Source organism: Leucopleurus acutus (genome assembly GCF_964270905.1).
Source record: "Leucopleurus acutus genome assembly, chromosome: 13".
NCBI lineage: Eukaryota > Metazoa > Chordata > Mammalia > Artiodactyla > Delphinidae > Leucopleurus > Leucopleurus acutus.
Window position 1 is genome coordinate 58,039,190 of NC_139155.1, and position 19,671 is coordinate 58,058,860.

The following is a 19,671-nucleotide window of genomic DNA, read 5'->3' on the forward strand; positions in this document are numbered from 1 at the left end:
AAAAGAACCTAGCAGATGTATATGCACTGGCTTAGGAAGATAGTCATGATGCATCAGCAAGTGTAAAGGTCACCAAGTGCACTACGATTCTATACTGGTAAAGAAAACCACAAGGTGAACTGCTACATCCAAAATAAATCGATGAAGGATTCAGTAACAATGTTTATCTCATATTTTTTGCTTTGTGAAATTTTGGGGTTTTTAAAAAAGTGAACATTAGTTACACATTTGGGGCCAAAAATAATCAATAGTAAGGAACCCCCACCCACCCACCCAGTTTCCCAGCTGAACACTCCACAAAACCAAAGCTGCCCCTAGGGTGTGACAGCGTGGTGGCCCTGCAGGACGTCTGCCTGTGGTCCAGTAGTGAGGTTCGGGTGCTCTGGTCCAGGGGTCTCTGAGGGGCAGGGGGGCGGATCCCGTGGGTGAGCAGGTCCCCTGGATTCAAGAAAACGCGCTTTCATAGCCTCACTCAAACTTGTTTTCAAAGGAGCAGATTAAATGCAGTTCTTAGCGGAACAGTCCAGAGCAGAGGGAAAAACCTGACAGGCCACTGCGCAGAAGCCAATTCCATTCCAGAGAAGGGACATGTTTGGAGTCGCTCTGTGCTCATGCCTTATTTACTTAGCAAAGGGCACAAAGGCTAATTACCACCTGCCACCTCTCAGGTGTAACACCCAATAAGCTTCCCTGCAAACCTTCAGATGAGTTAAGACAGACTCTAACTTACTTCTGTTAATTTTATTACCAAACATCCTTCAAGACAATCATGTTTTCCTCAACCAGTTTACATCATTATAAACTAAATGTTTCTGAATCTCTTAAGAAGTATGCTGGAAAATAATGATGGCCTTTAAAATACTTTCCATTATATCTGCCAAGCATATCAACTGTGAATAGAATGATTTAGAAAATGAAGATGTTTCCAAGTAAATACTGAAAACATGCCAAAGATATGAAGAGGAGAAGCTACACGTGCTCGTGTACACATGTGCACACAATCTCTAAAAATCCAAGATATACTATTTTCCCTCACGGGAGAAATGAGGAACAGATTTTAACTCATTTTCCTTAAAAAAAAAAAAAAGGAAAAAATTCCTAATGAATTAAAGAATGTGTTTATTCAAATCTATGGCCAGACCAAAGAAACAAAAAACAAAGGTAAAAGGATTTAGAAATTATACTCAGATTTATAGGCTTACAGAAAATAACAGGGAAATATTAAATAATCACTTAATGTCACAGTAGCAACGTATTTATTCTCATTATTTTGTCTCATCCAGGTTAGAACCAGAGAAAATGAACTTAATTATAATAACAAGGGTTAGATCAATATGAGGAAGAACCACTTTGGGTGACAAAAGGCTAGACAGAGAGCTAAATAAATCCTGCTCGGATGGACCCCTGAGGCATCTTCTCAACAAGAAGCACAGTGGCCCCGGCAGCACACACTCTGCACCAGGCGGGGGCTCCCCGTCATTAATGTCCCGGGTCTGTGAACACAGACCTTCTCTGGGAGGAAATCAGATGTTTAAATTAAGAAGCACGGTAAATGCACCCATAAATAAACACGTGTGGCTATGAACTTCTTACAAACTACACAGAAAAGCACAGGTGCTTACTACTAAACAAGGTGGATTTCATCCTTCACATTATGCAGTTGCACTTTGCTAGGGACCTTTTCTGTCTTTATAAGGATGATCCTCATTAGTATTAGTATTAGTATTAGTAGTTAGTAATAGTATTAGTAATACTCATTAGTAATAGTATTAGTATTTTATGTATACAGGAACGTATACATAATTACTCTGTGGAGATACTTTCAAAAGTGTCAAAATATGAATTGAGACACTGACACTTCTTTAGGGCTCTTCATGCAGCTCCAAGCATGTTGTGTACAGAACGAAGGCTGGTAAAATGGATGAGGACATCTGTACGGAGCAGCTTCCAAAATATCAGTTATTTATTTCATTTTATTTAAAGAGATGTTCCTATCTAGTTATATTGTGTAGAAACTCTTCTGGCTAGGGGGACACATATAGATGCACAGTCCAAACAGAGTAACTTAACTTCCCTCCCTTTTCTGAGGAAAAGATTCCTCCCCGCTTCGTGGGTGAGATAAAACCAAGTGTTCTTCCAGTTACGAGAGGAGCCCGGCCCTGCCTGAGATCAGCCCACAGAATCCACAGCCCTTTTGGACCCTCCTACACTGGTGGTGGGAATGTAAATTGGTGCAGCCACTGTGGGAAACAGTATGGAGGGGTCTCAAAAAACTAAAAATAGAACTACCATATGAGCCAGTAATTCCACACCTCAGTATATATTAGAAAAAAATAAAAACACTAATTCAAAAAGATACATGCACCCCAATGTTCACGGCAGCATTATTGACTATAGCCAAGATATGGAAGCAACCTAAGTGTCCATCAACAGATGAATGGATAAAGAAGATGTGTATATACACAATGGAATACTACTCAACCATAAAAAAGAACAGTTTTGCCATTTGCAGCAACATGGATGGACTTGGAAGGCATTATGCGAAGTGAAATAAGTCAGAGAGAGAAAGACAAATGTTGTATGATATCACTTATATGTGGAATCTAAAAAATACAACAAACTAGTGAATATAACAAAAAAGCAGCAGACTCACAGATACAGAGAACAAGCTAGTGGTTACCAGTAGGGGGAGAGGCAATATAGGGATGCGGAGTAAGAGGTACAAACTATTAGATATAAAATAAGCTGCAAGTATATATTGTACAACACGGGAAATATAGTCAATATTTTATAATGACTATAAATGGAGTGTAACCTTTAAAAACTGTGAATCACCATATTGTACCCTGGTAACTTATATAATATTGTACAGCAACTATACTTCAATTAAAAAAAAAAAGGAGTCACAGCCCTTTTGTTCAATGACTGTAAAGCACACTCCTTTTCTCTTAAGACAAGTCGAATGGATAATTGTTTTGGAGATGAAGTGCAATGCAACCAAATTGTACTAACTTGAACTTTTAGCCAAATCAGGAGAAAACTCACTAATTTTCTTTTCCTCTAGAAGATAAACAGATCTCCTACCATGTTCTGGAAGATACAAACATGTAGAACTACATTGCTGAAGACACAAAACTACAACTTACCAACATTTTTATCTGACCAAATAAAAATGATTGCACCAAATTAACACCCAAGAGGACATTTATTCCTTAGCTTGCTACCGTATAACCTCAAAATTATACATGACATTCTGTGTATGTTGAGCCTTAATTGCAAAGAAACATAATTAAGTGAAAACATGCAATTCTTTCCCCTATACTCTAATAATCCCTTAGCTTTTAACACTTCAAGTTTGCCATAACCTCCTTGCCTGTCTTGCTAACGAAGTACATTCTGCAGTCCCCCCAACTTATAAGAATGCAAGGAGACACTTCTGGTTTCCCTCCACGCCCTGTGCAGATGGCAGAGAGAGATTCCACCACTGAGACGTGTTATTTCTACAGGTTTAGATTTGTCTTGTCATCAGTGAGGACCACAGAGCAGATTATAGAGTCTTTCACTTTAAAAGTGAGGAAATGAAGGTCAGAGCAGTGAAGTAGGGTTGGGATGAGAGGAGAGCACAAGTGTCTGGGCCCCTGGCAGGTTCTTTCCCCCATTCCTTCCTGGAATGATAACACCAACCAAACACACAAACAAGACATTCTTCCCAACAAAAAAGCAGAGTCTGCGTTTTTGCTAGTGTTTTTGTTTTTACCTCTGAAGAGAATATCCAAGTCAATATCTTCTTTTCCTCTGATTTTCAAACACTTTGCCTGCTGTACAAGTCTGGGCAAAGAACAGAAATAAAACCTGGATTCATTATCCTGTGAGGTAGGAATAAATCATGACAGCAGCACCAATTTAAACAGAAACCACAGGGTAAACAAGAGTGAATTAGCAGGTACTTTTGCTGCACAGAGCCTTGTTAGAATTTTTCTTCAATTTAAGATTTAAAAATACACTTTTGTTCAGAAACTGGAAGTTTGAAACTTGAAAGCTCCCAACACCCCGTTCTATTATAGCAAAAAGTGTCTAAAACTCTCTGGAGAATAACCTCTTCAGATTCTGAGGAGGAGCTATTAGGGATGGTAGGTGATGGTGTGGTAGGTAGTAAATAATAATTGCTACTGATGATTTCTGTGCTTATTTTAATCAAAAGATTATAGACATTGTGCTCAAACAATAGTACAAAGTAACTTAGTTACACTGTTGAATGTCAGAGAATTAATTAACTTTTAAAATGCTCCAGAATACAGTAAGGACTAATTCTGTAACTCTTTCATCATGGAACTTCATTACAACTTTTCCAGTGTTGCTAATTACCTAGTAACTAATTTTAGGTAGACAGAACTTGAAATGGTTCATTAGTTTATCTGCAGTATTTACGATTTTAATGAAAATTGTAATACCTTGCTTGGCAAATATATTTTGATTGCACTTGGATAACTGCTCTCTCATTTTATCTTCACTGACAAGCCATTAAGGTAGGCGTGCCAGTACTGTTTCAGTTTTTGTTTTAGATGAGGAAACTGATTCAGTTACTAAAATCTTACATAGAAACCTAAGTGACTGGTACATAATTTGAGGCAATTTTATCTGTATGTTCCAAAAACGTGTATGACATGATAAAAACACATTCTATTAATCAGATACTTTTTAACCATGAAGAGTTCTTTAATCAAAAAAGCAATTAACTGAAAAAGAATTTCTGTTGAAATCCCACCTTTGGACCTTAAAAGAAGGTCCCACACAGCCACTGTGGCACATACCAGCCTCAGGCAGTTAATCTCCTGTGGTGCAAGCAGAGACCAGTCCACCCAAAACCTGAGTCTGTGTCTTAGGCCCTGTGCCCTGGGTTTGAGGCCCAGAGTGAGCAATTAGATTCTAGAAGCCTCAGCTTCCCAACCTGCAAAACGAAGACAGTACTTGCCTTACAGGGTTTGTCTGGAACCATCAGTGAAACAATATATTATAACATAGTCTACAAACTCTTATGCATCATGGTCATGCATAAAAATATATGGAATATTTTTATTAATTCCATATGCTTAATTTCATTATATATATAATACATACTGTAAAATTATTTATATATCTCATCAGGGTTTATCTACATTCTTGTAGGAAAGAACATTAATGGTGGAAGGAGGGCTTAGCCCTAAGCAGCGAGCCTCTGGGGGAGAGAGCTGGTCAACACGGGATGTCAGAGGCACGTGTGCACAGTAAAGTCATTTTGCAAAGAGTAAGATGGAAAAGAAGAGAACAATTTCAGCTCTGCTTACATCTTTTTGGCAAATAGCTAGGTATTTCCCCCGAAACTTTACAAATTGTATGAAACTTGAGTTGATTTTCAAACCATCTGAAAGCATCCCTCTGCAAATACAAGCTGATGAAGATGGCAGTTCTATCTTACAAAATTAAAAAAAAAAAAAAAAGAAGCCAGTATGCCTTACATAACTTTGACGAGGATTTTATAAAGCAATTTAAAACTAAATCAAATAAATTTACTGACTGGCTTTTTAAAAAAATGCAAGGTGTTGCAATCAATCACAGATATATTTAGGAATAGTTCTTGCTTTCAAAATTATTACATCACCAGGGAGATACACCAAGTCAAACCCTGTAAACCAGCGGTCCCCAACCTTTTTGGCACCAGGGACCAGTTTCATGGAAGACAATTTTTCCCAGGACTGCGGCGGGGGTGGGGTGGGTGGGGGGTGGGGGGTGGAGAAGGAGGCAGGGCTGGGGATGGTTCAGGCAGTAATGCGAGTGACGGGCAGTGACGGGCAGCGGCAGAGGCAGCTTCACCGGCTCGCCTCCTGCCGTGCGGCCTGGTTCCTAACAGGCCTCAGATGGCTACTGGTCCCGGCCCGGGGGTTGGGGCCCCCTGCTGTAAACTGTTCAGATTCCGTTACATCTCCTGAGTGAGGCAGGTGCCTCCTAAGGACTCCCAGGTTCTTCATTTCATTTAACCTCATTTCATTCTCACAAAAACTCTACAAGGTAGGTGCAGCAGGCTGTGAATCAAGGAACTGAGGCTCAGAAATATTAAACCACTTGCCCATCTTGGGGCACAGTGAGTCAGTGGTGGAGCCAGAGAGCAAACTCAACGGACGCCAAATCCAGGCTTCCTTCTATCCTACGCATCATCTGGCAGGAACGGAGGGTTTCCTGAGTGTCTACAGACGGCCTGGGGCTGGAGATTGCTGACACAGGTAGGGGAGAGAAGGGGGAGGACAGTAGTGTTCCTGGGGGCTGGAGGGAGGGTGAGGCTCTGTGCAAGTTGGTCGGGAGGAGGCTGGGGATGCAGCCGGGTCTGTCCTGAAAGGATGGGGACGTGGGTGACCGATGGGGCCACGAAGGTCTAGGGAATGAGGGTGGGAGGAAAGCAGGAGCGGCACAGACCAAGCAGGAGCAAAATGGAAAGGAGAGCATCTGGGGACACGAATAAGCCCGTCAGCTGATGGGGCTGAAGCATCTGCACTGTGCGAGGAAAGGAAGGACCAGAGGTGGGGCTAAAGGAATTGGCTAGAGCGGAGCTGGGGAGGCCTGGCACGCTGCTCTCAAGCACTCGGGCTTTATCTTGATGGCCGTGAAAGAAGCCACCGCAGCCCTGGCCTTGGGAGAATCTACTGCACATGGTCAGAAATGTCTGCAGGTGATCAGGCCAGTCACGTGCTGAAGATTAATATTTCTTTGCATGTTAGCTGAAAAGGTAATACCACTAAAATCTCAGCTCTGACCATTTCACCAATTCTTCTTAAAGCCCAGCCTCCACCTTCTATGTAGTCATAATAGCTCCAGCATCTGAACAACCTTCAAAACCTTTTGTTAATAGAATCGCTATTGCTGCAGCAAGTGTCAAGCTACCCGTCTGTCTGTCTGTCTGTGATTCATTTTAGAGGAGTGCACGTGACTATCTGCTTGTGTTAGAGACATGCCGCTGCCATCCCATTGTTTTTACTATCTTTACTATCCGTTGGTCTTTACTATCTTGTTTTTCCAAATGACTTGCCTTTTCCTTAGGATTTTGCTACTTCCTTGAAAATAGGAGCTGCATGTTCTCTGACCCTCCTTCTATGCTTCCACTACTTTTAATGAGGCAAATCAGTGGCTACTGCTTTGTGCTCAATAAATGCTAGGCCTGAACCAGATGCCTAACACGAAGGAGGTAATATTAATCTTATATGTGTGTGTTGAAAAAGACAGAGAGGTTAAGTAGCTTGCCCAAAGTCACACAGCAAGTAGAAGGGCAAGAATTTGAATTTAACTCAGGTTAGTCTACATGTAAATAAACACCTTCCAGAACATGAGTTGGAAAACTACAGTCCACGAGGCAAATCCTGCCGTAGGCTGTTTTCACAAATGAAGTTTTATTAGAACACAGCTATGCTCATCAGTTTACTTACTGTGTACGGTTGCTTTCATGCTACAATGAACAACTGTAGCAGAGATCTTACAGCCGGCAGAGCCTAAAATACTCACTATCTGGCCCTTTACAGAAAAGGTTTGCTGACTCCTGTTCTATAAGGAAAAGGTCCCTGAGGCCAAAAATACACACACAATCTGTGATTGTTTCACATGGCTATTTTTCCCCAAAACTGCCCTAACAATTGTATTTAGGTATAACTTATAATGGGACTTGGAAAGCAAATATTGGGCTCCGACTGCTTTTTATTTTTAGACAAACTGTCCAAGTCCAGCCAACATTTCTTTGAGCTTTTCCTACCTGCAGGTGTCACATTCGGCTGAGGTGGTGTCTGTCACCAAGAGACATAATCTATCTGACGATACAGGTGTGTCCACCGCCTACCTTCACACAGAGCAGACTGAGAGAAGGGCCGCAAGGAAGAGAGGAAGAAACCACGATGGAGTCACAAAGAGAGGGTTTTCTGCTTTAAAGGTCCAAGAGGTGAGAGAACACCTTCAGGAGGACATGAGCTTGAACCAGGCCTCGAAGCAAGTTTTACTGAGTGATGTGCAGAGAGGGACCCTGCAAAGGCACAGACACATGGAGGGTGGGAGTAAGAAGAATCAGTGGTGGGGCTGGAGGGTGATGAGCTGGGGTGCAGGCTGCGGGCAGGTTACGAGTATCGCACACGCTTCCTATGTGCATCCACACCTATGTGCTCTCGTGTGTAAGGACGTGGGTAAATGTGAACTTATTTACAGTAAAGCAAATGGATCGAGGACCTGCAAGACTCCACCAACAGAAAGAAGAATTCATATGATATGTTTAGTTTGTCAATAAAAGGTAATTAAACTTTAACGAATACTGCATTATAAAGCATCAATAAACGATATGCATACTTGTGAAAATGTTTACTGCAGCATTATTTATAAGAGGAAAAATACTGGAAACAACCTAAATACCTGTCAATAGGGGAATGAGTTGAATAAGTTCATCCACACTATGGAATATGATAGTTATTAAAAACAGTGTATTGAATCCACCTGTGTTGACATGGCAAATTATTCATGACAGGTGGTCAAATAAATAAGACATATTTTTGAGCTAATATCTTTTATCGTCAGACTTTCTTTGAGCCAACAATTAATGTTTTCACATGGCTTTCCATAAGGAAGAAGGCAAATTTGTTTTTTCTTTGTGGGTAGACTTAGTTGCTTAGGTCTTTATAACTTTTCCGTATAAAAATAAAAGTCCAAGACCAGAGTATTTTTCTTCTGGTCATAAATGCTGACTTATTTACAGGTGCCTTGTTCAGAACTCCATTGTGAACTTGGGATAAAATATGTGTGTATGTTATTAAAGCCTCAGTGTTGAATGTCTGGGTGCTTTAAAGGTTTGCTCCTGTGTTAAACTTTCAGGAACACAGCATCCTTCCTCCGTGTTCAACAGGGTTATATTATAAGCTGTCCAGAGTGATACAAGCTAACCTTCAAAGAAACATTAACAAAAAATGAATGTAATTAAAAAAAAAAGAATGACAGCCATAAAAAGAAATGAAATTGAGTTATTTGTAGTGAGGTGGATGGACCTAGAATCTGTCATACAGAGTAAAGTAAGCCAGAAAGAGAAAAACAAATACCGTATGCTAACACATATATATGGAATCTAAAAAAAAAAAATGTCTCTGAAGAACCTAGGGTCAGGACAGGAATAAAGACGCAGACGTAGAGAATGGACTTGAGGACACGGGGAGGGGGAAGGGTAAGCTGGGACGAAATAAGAGAGTGGCATGGACATATATACACTACCAAATGTAAAATAGCTAGTGAGAAGCAGCTGCATAGCACAGGGAGATCAGCTCGGTGCTTTGTGACCACCTAGAGGGGTGGGATTGGGAGGGTGGGGGGGGACACAAGAGGGAAGGGATATGGGGATATATGTACGCAAATAGCTGATTCACTTTGTTATACAGCAGAAACTAACACAACATTGTACGGCAATTATAGTCCAATAAAGATGTTAAAAAAAAAAGAGTGAATGTGTATCTGCATATCTGTATGTATACGTAAACAGAAAAAAGGTAGAAAAGAACATGAAAATCTATTCACACAAGTAACCTTGGGATGCAGCATTAGAGTTAAGGAGTGGAGAGTGAGAAATTATTATTCTTAAAAACTTCTATATTACCTGAATTATTGCAGTGGGAATTTTATCATATTTTTATAAGACTACAAGTTATGCTGTTTGATAGGAAAACACCTGAGTATTAATAATGTTTTCAACTTTTATTTTTTCTTACTAATCTGTATTTTCTAATATTCCTATAATACATAAGCATTGCTTTAGTTATAAGAAAAAACTGACATTAAATATCACAACTTTGCTATTTACAATAAATAGAAAATAATTATTTTAAAGCCAGATGAAGTATGTGGATGAGAAAAAATGCCCACTGTTGCTTAGGCAACAAAGTTTCGTTTTTCTGGGGATTGGGAACACCAATATTTCCTTGACGGAAGAAACCACAGACACTTTAGCACACACTGTTCTCAGTATTTAATTACTAAGGGCCTGAGCCAAGGCAGGATTCCAGAAATCCAGAGATCCACAATAAATCATAAAATGCCTCATGAAAATCAGCATAGAAGGACATTTTAAAAGATCTTTCTAAGGCATACATTGGTTATTTTATCACATTTTAGCAAGACTATAAATTTGTTTAGAAACACAAGACTACAGTGAAGGTGCCAGAGGCACAGAGGCAAGTGGAATCCAGGAGGCCAGGTCCTTTCATCGCATCACAGCTTCCGTCTACACCCCTGAGCTGATCTTTGACAGGCTGGTTTCGGTTTCAATTTGCAAAACAGTCAACAGAACCCTTTAACTTGTCTTAATGGCCTGGATCTGCCTAGGGTCTCCAAGAATTTAAGGTGCGTAACTGCTGAGACCAAGGTCCCCTTTCACTCCTTGTCAGTTACCACAGTCTGTGAGTCTCTCTTCCATTTGGTTTATCTTTGTTTCCCCTCCTCCGCCTCCTCTCCCTGAAAATATGCTCCCCGCGGGGACGGGACCCCTGGGCCACAGCAGACGCTCCGCACGAACCCGCTGGATGAAGAAGCATCAGTGCCATGAGTGAACTAGCTCAGTGCCTGGGCTGCGGGGACGAGTCGTCCTGCCTGAGTTCGGATCCTCATCCCGCCACTTACCAGCGTGGGTTTTCGTACCACTAAGTGAAAGCTTAATAAGAACAAGGATTTTAGGGCTTTCCTGGTGGCGCAGTGGTTGAGAGTCCGCCTGCCGGTGCAGGGAACGCGGGTTCGTGCCCCGGTCCAGGAAGATCCCACGTGCCGCGCAGCGGCTGGGCCCGTGAGCCGTGGCCGCTGAGCCTGCGCGTCCGGAGCCTGTGCTCCGCAACGGGAGAGGCCGCGGCAGTGAGAGGCCCGCATACCGCAAAAAAACAAAAAACAAAAAAAAAAACAGAACAAGGATTTTAGTCTGTTTTCTTAAATGCTGTCTCACTGGAGTTTGGAACAGTGCCTTTCTAAGGTTTGTTCAATGGATAAATGATGAATAAATGAACGGCTATGGTCCGGATTCTGAATTCAGGGAGGTACGTGCTGTTCAGTTATTTATAACGCCATAAACCGGCTCTGTTCTGACCTCACTCTGGGGGAGGAGGAGGGATGGGATGGTGAGCAGAGCAATGACCCGGGGTCAGAGGGCTCAGGGCTGCCACTAATGACAGTGTCAATAAGGGACTAAATGCTTGACTTTAACAACCTTATTTCTCTGTTGTAGAAGCTGGATGAGATAACCTTCTGAGTCCTTTTCCAACTGTAGAGCTCCAGGATCGTCACACTTGGCTGGAGGTCCCTCAGAGTCCAGCTGGAAGTATGGAGTGGGAGGGGGCTGTCCGGACGGCCGGGGGCTTCCTGTCCAACCACAGTCCTCCCCAGACCCTGAGGACCCCGGGTGTCCCGGTGTTTTGATCACTGCTCACTTGATTAAGGAGTTTACTTTAGTTCCGAATAAATACACAAAGGGCTAAATTTCTATGTTTGGTGCAAAGATGTGTGCTACAGACACAGCTAGAACCAGTCCAACTGCAAGACTTTAAGATCAACAAGTTTTATAAAAATGGAAGAAAGATACGGAATTATTATTTCAATAGTTTCTACTATGTTCCAGGCCCAGTCATACATCTCTATCTATCTGCATCTATACACCTCTGTTCAAAAACCTAAGCCTCGGATATTGTATTCATTTTACAGGTAAAGACATTGAGACTGTTATGGGAAAACAAATGTATGTATGTACCTGAATCAGTCAACTACGATTCACTAAGAACTATAATGCGAACAGTGGTGAAGGAAAAATGCAAGCATAATAAAAACTGCTTCTCGCTCCTTAGCAGCCTCCAATCTTTTTGAGAAAATAAGGCACATGTGCAAAACAAGTATCAAAAAGGCTCAAGGAGACACAAAGCGTGGAGCAGACCCAAAGCACAAGGAAGGGGCCTCGCTCTCATCCGATCCACACCCTAGGGCCCAGCGGAGTCCTGGCACCGCACGGGTGCTCAACATCTATTTGATTTGTCAAGTACCGGCTAAGCGTCAGGCATTGAACTAGACGTGAAAAATACACAGATGTGTAGAACACCATCTCTAAGGTCAAGAAGCTCACACGGGCTGAACTGCTGTGGAAAGTTTCAAGACAGAGATGAGCCTTGGAGAAGAGAACACGCAGCAGGAGTAGAGGAGGCAGGAAGAATGGGAACAAAGGCACCCGCGCAGGAGGAAGAACACGACTGCGGATGGTGACAGGGCGTGAGTGGACGCCCAGAGGCTTGGCCTCCGAAAGCAGAGAATTTACATGGGAAGGAGCAAGATCAAAGGCTGACGGGCTCAAGGAAACCTCTTTAAGGACTTGGAAGGTTCATACACGAAACAACCGGCTAACACTGGTTAAATTCTGAGAACGGACCTCACAGAAGGTAATCTGAGTCGTGCAAACAAGCTAGTTGGCTCATAGCTGAGCAGTTTACTACGAGGATCATTAAGGAACTACTCCACTGCCTGCCATTCTCTGCGATTACCATAATCTTTCCCAGCCATTTTTATTGTCAATATAGGCCTTTGGGAAGTACGTAAAATTTATAATATGGCAGGCATTATGAAAAACAAACTGAGCTATATTAGGCATTTTCTTAGGTTTTCTTAATAGCCGTGATTGAATATGACAGCTTTTTTAACGAATGGTCCTGCCGACTGTGTAAATTAGAGGCAGAAGTTGTTATTAAAGAATACCCAGGTGGATGGGGAAGGGGACTGGAAAAAATGTCCTACACAGGCCCGGGGAAGCCAGCTAACGTAATATAGGGCGCGGGGGGGCAGCTGCATTTCAAGTAATTTTCTTATGATGAAACTGTCTGATGAGTATAATTTTATTCCCCCGTTGCAGATCGAAGCCTTTAGTACCTATTACAAAGAAACGTGTTCAGGTGGAAGACTTGCATTATATAGTATACGTAAGAATAAACAGTTTGGGGCAAACATGGTTGAGATTCTTCCCCTTCAGTAGTTCTGTGTTCACAAAATAAGAAATAAATGCCTCACAAGACGACCCTGAGAATCCTGAAGAGCAGCAGAAAGTCTAAACATAAACCCAGCCAGGCATCTTCAGAGCCTCCAACTGCCATCCTTTTGCCAGCCTGATGCCATTGAAAACATGTATAGGATTTAGGGTCAGGTAGTTCTGGACTCAGACCCCACCTCGTCTACTAATTATCTGTGTGGTCCTGCACGCTTTGCCTAACCTCTCTGAACCTCCAGGTGCCTACGTTATAAAACCAGAGTTGTTGTGAGGATGAAATAAAATTCCCAAGACCATGTATGTGAATTGCTCACCACAATGCTTTGCAGCACAAGCTAATAAGTGTATGATATCAGTATTAGTATTACTGTTGATAAATCTCTTGTTGCCATTATCAGTTTACTGAACTAAGAATATGCTGGATTTAACCGGAAGACCTATGTCCTGGATTAGCTACTAGTAAGAACCTCTACTTCTTCATCAATAAGTGACAATACTATATATACAACATATATATAGTTGTATATATGTATATACAACATACAATATAATGACAATAATGTCTGTTTTGCCTAAATCACAAGATTATGGGAAACTTTAAAGGTAATGTATCTGAAGACTATAAACTGTCAAACAAATTAAGGTATCCACCCTAGAGTACGTTCCCAGATGAAAGATGCTCAAGTGTTAAGGTCATTTGCCTCCGTTTAATGCACCATGAATATAGTACTAATCACTCTACTAGCACCAAAAGAGGGAATATATTTACAGCATAACAGTTTTTTGTTTGTTTGTTTGTTTGTTTTGCGGTATGCGGGCCTCTCACTGTTGTGGCCCCTCCCGTTGCGGAGCAGAGGCTCCAGACACGCAGGCTCAGCGGCCATGGCTCACGGGCCCAGCCGCCCCGTGGCATGTGGGATCTTCCCAGACCGGGGCACGAACCCGTGTCCCCTGCATCGGCAGGCGGACTCTCAACCACTGCGCCACCAGGGAAGCCCACAGCATAATGGTTTTTCAGTAATGGCGACCTAACGTGAATCTGACTATTTAAACTTATATTAACATGCAATCGTACTACTGTGAAGATGAATCCTATAAACATTTAGTAGCATATAATGCACTCGAATTCATAACATGACCCTCTACTAAGAAAATGTGAACATAAACAGACTATTTCCACTGCTAAGTCATGGAGACTTAAAATTTACTAATAATAACTCCCTCTCCAAAGATTAACATGAGAACAAACATGCTTTTTAAAACTAAACACAAAACTGGGATGCAGTTAAGGAAAATACACAATTCCCTAAACTTTGGGGCAGCATCTAATTGATTTCGTAAGAAGGTCAAGAGATAATTTTATATTTTGCACTGGAATTGCGAGAAGCCTGGAGATGCTAAGGTGACAGCGTTGCTTGTGTGAGAAGTTAGAGCAGGCCTGTCCAGGGCTCAGAGACCATGGATGCACTGGACGCCAGAGGAAATTAAAGACCTGATTTTCACTCATTTCACCCCCTTGTCTATCCTTGGACACGTGCCAACCACAAATTATTTTTCCTCAGCATGTAGAAGAGGAGAGATGGGATTTAAACATTCTCCTCCACCTGTACACGGTATCTTGTGATTTTAAGAGCAGAGGTTTGGGTTAGAGGAGAGGCAGCCTCAGGAGATTACCACAAGTAAACTGTGAGAAGAGTTGAAATAAATTTTAGCTGCTCATCATTAGCCTACATATTCTTCCTTGTCGATTTCCTTGTTCTTTTTGTCTTTGAGCTGGAATTCTGGACCGTGAACAGGAGGTCATGGGGATGGAAGCAGGTCAAAGTGAGTACTACTGCCAAGACCACTTGACCCGAACATCGTTTTGTTGTGACGACTGGTTTAAAAAAAGAGGACGGGGATTGGAGTGCAAGAATGGCTTTGGTCTTGGGATGTGAAAGAAAAAGAAGGCTTAACAATTCGAGATGTGGACCGTGAGACTCCCCCTCTTCCACGCAGCCGCTCGCACAGCTCTGTGCATTCATGAAACAGGATCTGACAGAATAGGATCATGTGTAATTGTTTTGTTTGGTTATCAACTAACATTCTCTGCTTTTTCTATCTGTAGTAATTATGCTTATTTGACACATTTCAGCGCAAAACCCCCTCAAAACGGTAAAGCACACAGCGATGTATTGAAAGGCGAGTTAGGGACGGAGGAGCCGTACACCCGTGCTGAAGAGAAAGGCCGGGCTCACCTCCGAGAGAACACGACGGAGTCATCGTTTTTTAAAACAGTTCAAAGAGCTGTTTATTCTCTCTGACTTTTGACATTGGGGATGAATGTCTAAAATGTTCACAAGAGAGGCTGAGTTTTTATTTGGGGGGAAGAAAGATAACAGAACAAAAAGAGTAACAGCAAATGGATGCACTGGTCTCTGGAATAAACAAGCGCTGTTCCCTGGAAAACAGTTTTTTTAAAAAAAAGAAAAAACTCCCTCAACTAGGAAATGGAAAAGCTGTTCGAGCTCTCAGCCACTTGAAGTTGTAAATGGTGTGGGTGTGAAAAGCAGTAAAGAAAAACTAGACCCCGTACAGTTCCGGCAAGAGGAGTGGGTGTACAGCAAAGGAGAAAACCAAGATAACATGCGGCAGAGGGGCTGTGCGGTACCCGGAGGAAGAGGATGGGGCGCGCGCTGCGGAGGGTGACGGGTGGCCCCGTGCACAGCGACCACGCTCAAAATCAGCTGCTTAACGAAAATGCAACGTCGCCTAGATGCTCTATAAAAAGAAGAAAAGGCACAGTCCAGGACGTAAACTCCACGTGAAAAGTGTGTCCTAGGAGCCAAACTCTCCCAGTGAACAGACCTTGGCAGTAAAGGAGCATCCACGCTGGGACTGAAGGGTGAAAGGGCAGAAAGGGGTTCCTGGAAAGTCTGCCCTCACAGAGAGGTGCGCACATTCCTCTCCCACGTGCTGAACGGGAAGGGCAGGGCTGGGCGAGGGCTGTGGGGTGCCGGGGGTGGGTGATGGTGGTCCGGAGAACCAGCAGCCCCTCCCATAGCAGCTCCTCGAAAGCTCAACCTTGAATGCCAGAGCCTTCTGCCTGCAGCGGGGCCTGAAAAACACCCACTTCTCACCTCTGCCGAGCCTTTCATGGCTCCATCTCCGTCTGGTCTCCAGTTGTTTACTTGTAATTAGATTCTCCTGTGTTTATAATTCCCAGCATGGAGGATGAAACTTTTATCTTAAAATGTTATTTATTTACTCATTTAGGTTAAAAAAGAGCAAATAAGGTTGCATCTGTAGCTTCTTAGAAAATGATTATAAGTAAATAAAAATTGAGAACTGATCCTTAAAGTCATAAGTTTACATTTAGGAACAAAAGGATGATGTGCCATTGATAAATCAAAACAGGAACTATTCAGAGTAAGGAAATCGTACCTGAGGGACTTTTGGATTAAAGATGACAAGTACCAGGTGAGCGAGGGGATCCTGATGGGACCAAGAGGATGCGAACACTGGGCCACGTGCCCAGAGAGATGCCACCTGTGAGATGACTCCAGAGATACAGGGAGTCTTACAGAATTTACACGTGAGATTTGCTTTCTGTTGCCTACATGTAATATCTACACTTAGAGGTAAATTCAAATTTTTGAGGATGAAGTAAGAAAAAATATTTTTCAAATAAATGTCAAGGCTTAGATGAATTCTATGAGCCAGTGAACACAATAATATACAGAATAAAGAAAGATTTTGAAGAAACACAAGAAACTATTATTACCCACAAGTTTGTTCTTTTCTGTTCTACACGCTTTACTCTCTGGTTCACATTTTCAGAAGTTCCTTACCTGGACTGGCTCTTCACCTTTTCATGTTTTCCATTGAAGTTCAAACTACAGAGGTTTTTCGATTTTGAATGTGCAGGGTCTGAGTCCACGTTTGCCTGTGTTTGTTCTCGCAGACGATCGTGAAGCGTTGCCTCCTTTTTCAAGTTCATGTCCGAATACGGGCAGCCAAAGGCACTGGTTTGTATAAAAATGAGAGCACAGGCGTCAGTTTAGGGTGATACATCAGGGCTGTACTGTCATTGGAACAGACATAGATCCACTATTGAAAAGCTGAATAGAGACATTCTCCTTTCACTGAACACACTCAGGTTAAGTTTCTTTTATATTGTCCTTTGCGAAGATCTCAGGTGCCAGACCATAGACACCGGTCAACAGACATTACAGGTACAGTCATCAGCAATACGGTTTTCACAATCTAAAAAACTTAAAAATCTGAAGGACTTCCCTGGTGGTCCAGTGGTTAAGACTCTGCGCTTCCAACGCAGAGGGCTTGGGTTCGATCCCTGGTCGGGGAACTAAGATCCCATATGCTGTGAGGCCAAAAAAAAAAAACACCTTAAAAATCTAAGAATAACCTAAAGGTGTACATCCAATGGAGCAGCGAAAATGTCATGTAAACACCTAACTCAGTTTGTATCCTCCAATATTCAAGCTCTAATTTGACTACCTGTATCACAAAATACTATGGGGTAACTAAACATCTTTACCAGTAATCAGAGAATATCATGCTTTTACTTCTTATCATTCATGTACCCAGAAATACTGTATCTGGATGACTGCTTCATCCTCCTGAAACCAGCTAGGAAGTTTTGTGTTTGAACGTGAAGGGCCGGTTGTGGGTGAAAGAGGAGAGACCACAGTCAAGGCTGAATCCTGACTCCAGGATGTGTTAGGAGGCTGACAGCAGGCTCAGGGCAGAGGCTCTGGCTCCTGTCACAGGTGATCGGTTGTCTCTGGTAGATTTCTGTGCCCACGTTCCTGTCCCCAGAGGCCCCCAATCTCTGTGCTGCCGGGAACGAGGCAGATGCTGTCAGGGGCCAACCAGGCAAGACGGTTCCCCGCCCACAACCCTGAGGGAGCTGGTCCACCGAGCTCCAGTTCCCCTCCAGTGAAATGGGAAAATCAGATCCAGCTCCTACGGGCTGTTGTGACCACGAGGAATCACACACACACACACACACACACACACACACACACACACACACACACACACACACACACACACACACACACACACACACACACACACACACACACGTGGTAGCTGCTCTCATTACGACAGTGCTGTCATCCTTTACATTTGGGGAGCACAGACTCAGATGCATCAGTACCTTGGCAGTTGGCTCTTTTTTTAGGAACTCACTTCCTGCTTACTATAAATTTGCTGGTATATGGTGCACAATAAATCCTTTCTGATATGTGAAAGTTTGCTTTTGGTATTTTAAAGTCATGATAAAATCAGGGAGCAATGCAGTTTTCCTCTGTTTTACAGTAGATTTGAGTTTTCCAGGGAGCACTTATACACAGTCTAACCTCAGAGGACTTTAGTACCAACCTGGATCTAGAACGGGCCTTCTGGACTTTGGGATGGGGTGGTTCTGATAACACACCAGCCTTGCCCAATATGCCAGGGTGGACCTGTACTTTGCCAGACAGGGGCGCCCCTATGGATGCATGTTCTGTAGTTAATATTAATTGGCACTACTTCTTAGTTTATTCCGTTATTGATTCAACAACCCACTAACTGAGCATGTGCTACATGCTAAGCACTTTGGAGAATATAAATCTAGTGAAGAAGTTGGGATATATACCAATAAATACAATTTATAATAAGAACAAAAGCTCCCCTATTGAGTGTTTACATGGACCCGTTGCAATACAAGGTGTTTCACATATATTATCTCTAATATTTAGTACTAAATACCCAAAGATGGCATTGACATATTTTTTTCTAGGTTAGAAAACAGGCTCACACAGGATAAGCAATTTCCCAAAGTTACTGGGCACCTTCTTGGGAAACCCCAAAATAAATCACTTAATTATTAGCATCAATCACGTGGGCAGAAGTGGGAAAACATTTTTAGCACCATCAAAGAAAAGGAATGTAATTTTTGTGCAAAGTGTAGCCAAGGCAAGCATTCACAGGGAAAGCAGTACAGGGTTTGCCACGGTTAATGTCTAGGGGAAAATAAGTCAGCCCATGCTGGGTCCTGGGTGAGAAGTGCAGAGGTGATAAAGCAGTTTCCAGCAGGACCAACTGGTTTAGGCTGCAGCATATGAGATTTAAGGGAGATTTTTAGAAAGAACTTTCTGCAGATGAAAATTGAAAGGCATTAGGCTAACCTAAGGGAGATGGGGAAATGTTTATTTTAAGCACAGCTGAGTTTTCATGAAGACACTACCACTCGGAAGCTTTGCTATCCATCTAATATATACTCCCAATTTGAGATTTTTTAATGATCATTACGGTCATGAATTTTCTAAATTCCATGTAATTACCCCACACGACTCGTACTGCATGACACTCCTGCTGTCTCTTCCTCAGGCTTATCTATCCAGGATTGTAGAAGCTACCATTCATCCTCTTGTTCAGTACTTGCTTAAGTTGAGAGAAATTTTGTTTCCCTCAATCTTCATTCATTAATCAATCTTTTTACTCACTTAAACATTCATTTATTTCCTAATCCCATTCTAGCTCTCTTTGTCTCTCAGGTACTCAGGCATGCAAGACTAAATGCAACGCCTCGGAGCATCCGTAGAATGCAGTATTTCTCGACTGTGGGAGGCGGCGCATAT

The 19,671-nt window shown here is 42.4% G+C and overlaps 1 protein-coding gene across 1 annotated transcript in view; it reads right to left on the minus strand.

The window, feature by feature from the left end:
* The window catches only part of L3MBTL4 (L3MBTL histone methyl-lysine binding protein 4), a gene marked incomplete at both ends in the record, with an annotated part of 303,064 nt that overhangs the window by 82,704 nt on the left and 200,689 nt on the right, over positions 1-19,671 (minus strand). The window contains 2 exons of the mRNA XM_082853718.1: positions 3,758-3,828; positions 16,876-17,049. Of these exons, the coding sequence (XP_082709844.1) occupies positions 3,758-3,828; positions 16,876-17,049 (245 nt within the window). The remainder of the gene's footprint in view (positions 1-3,757; positions 3,829-16,875; positions 17,050-19,671) is intronic.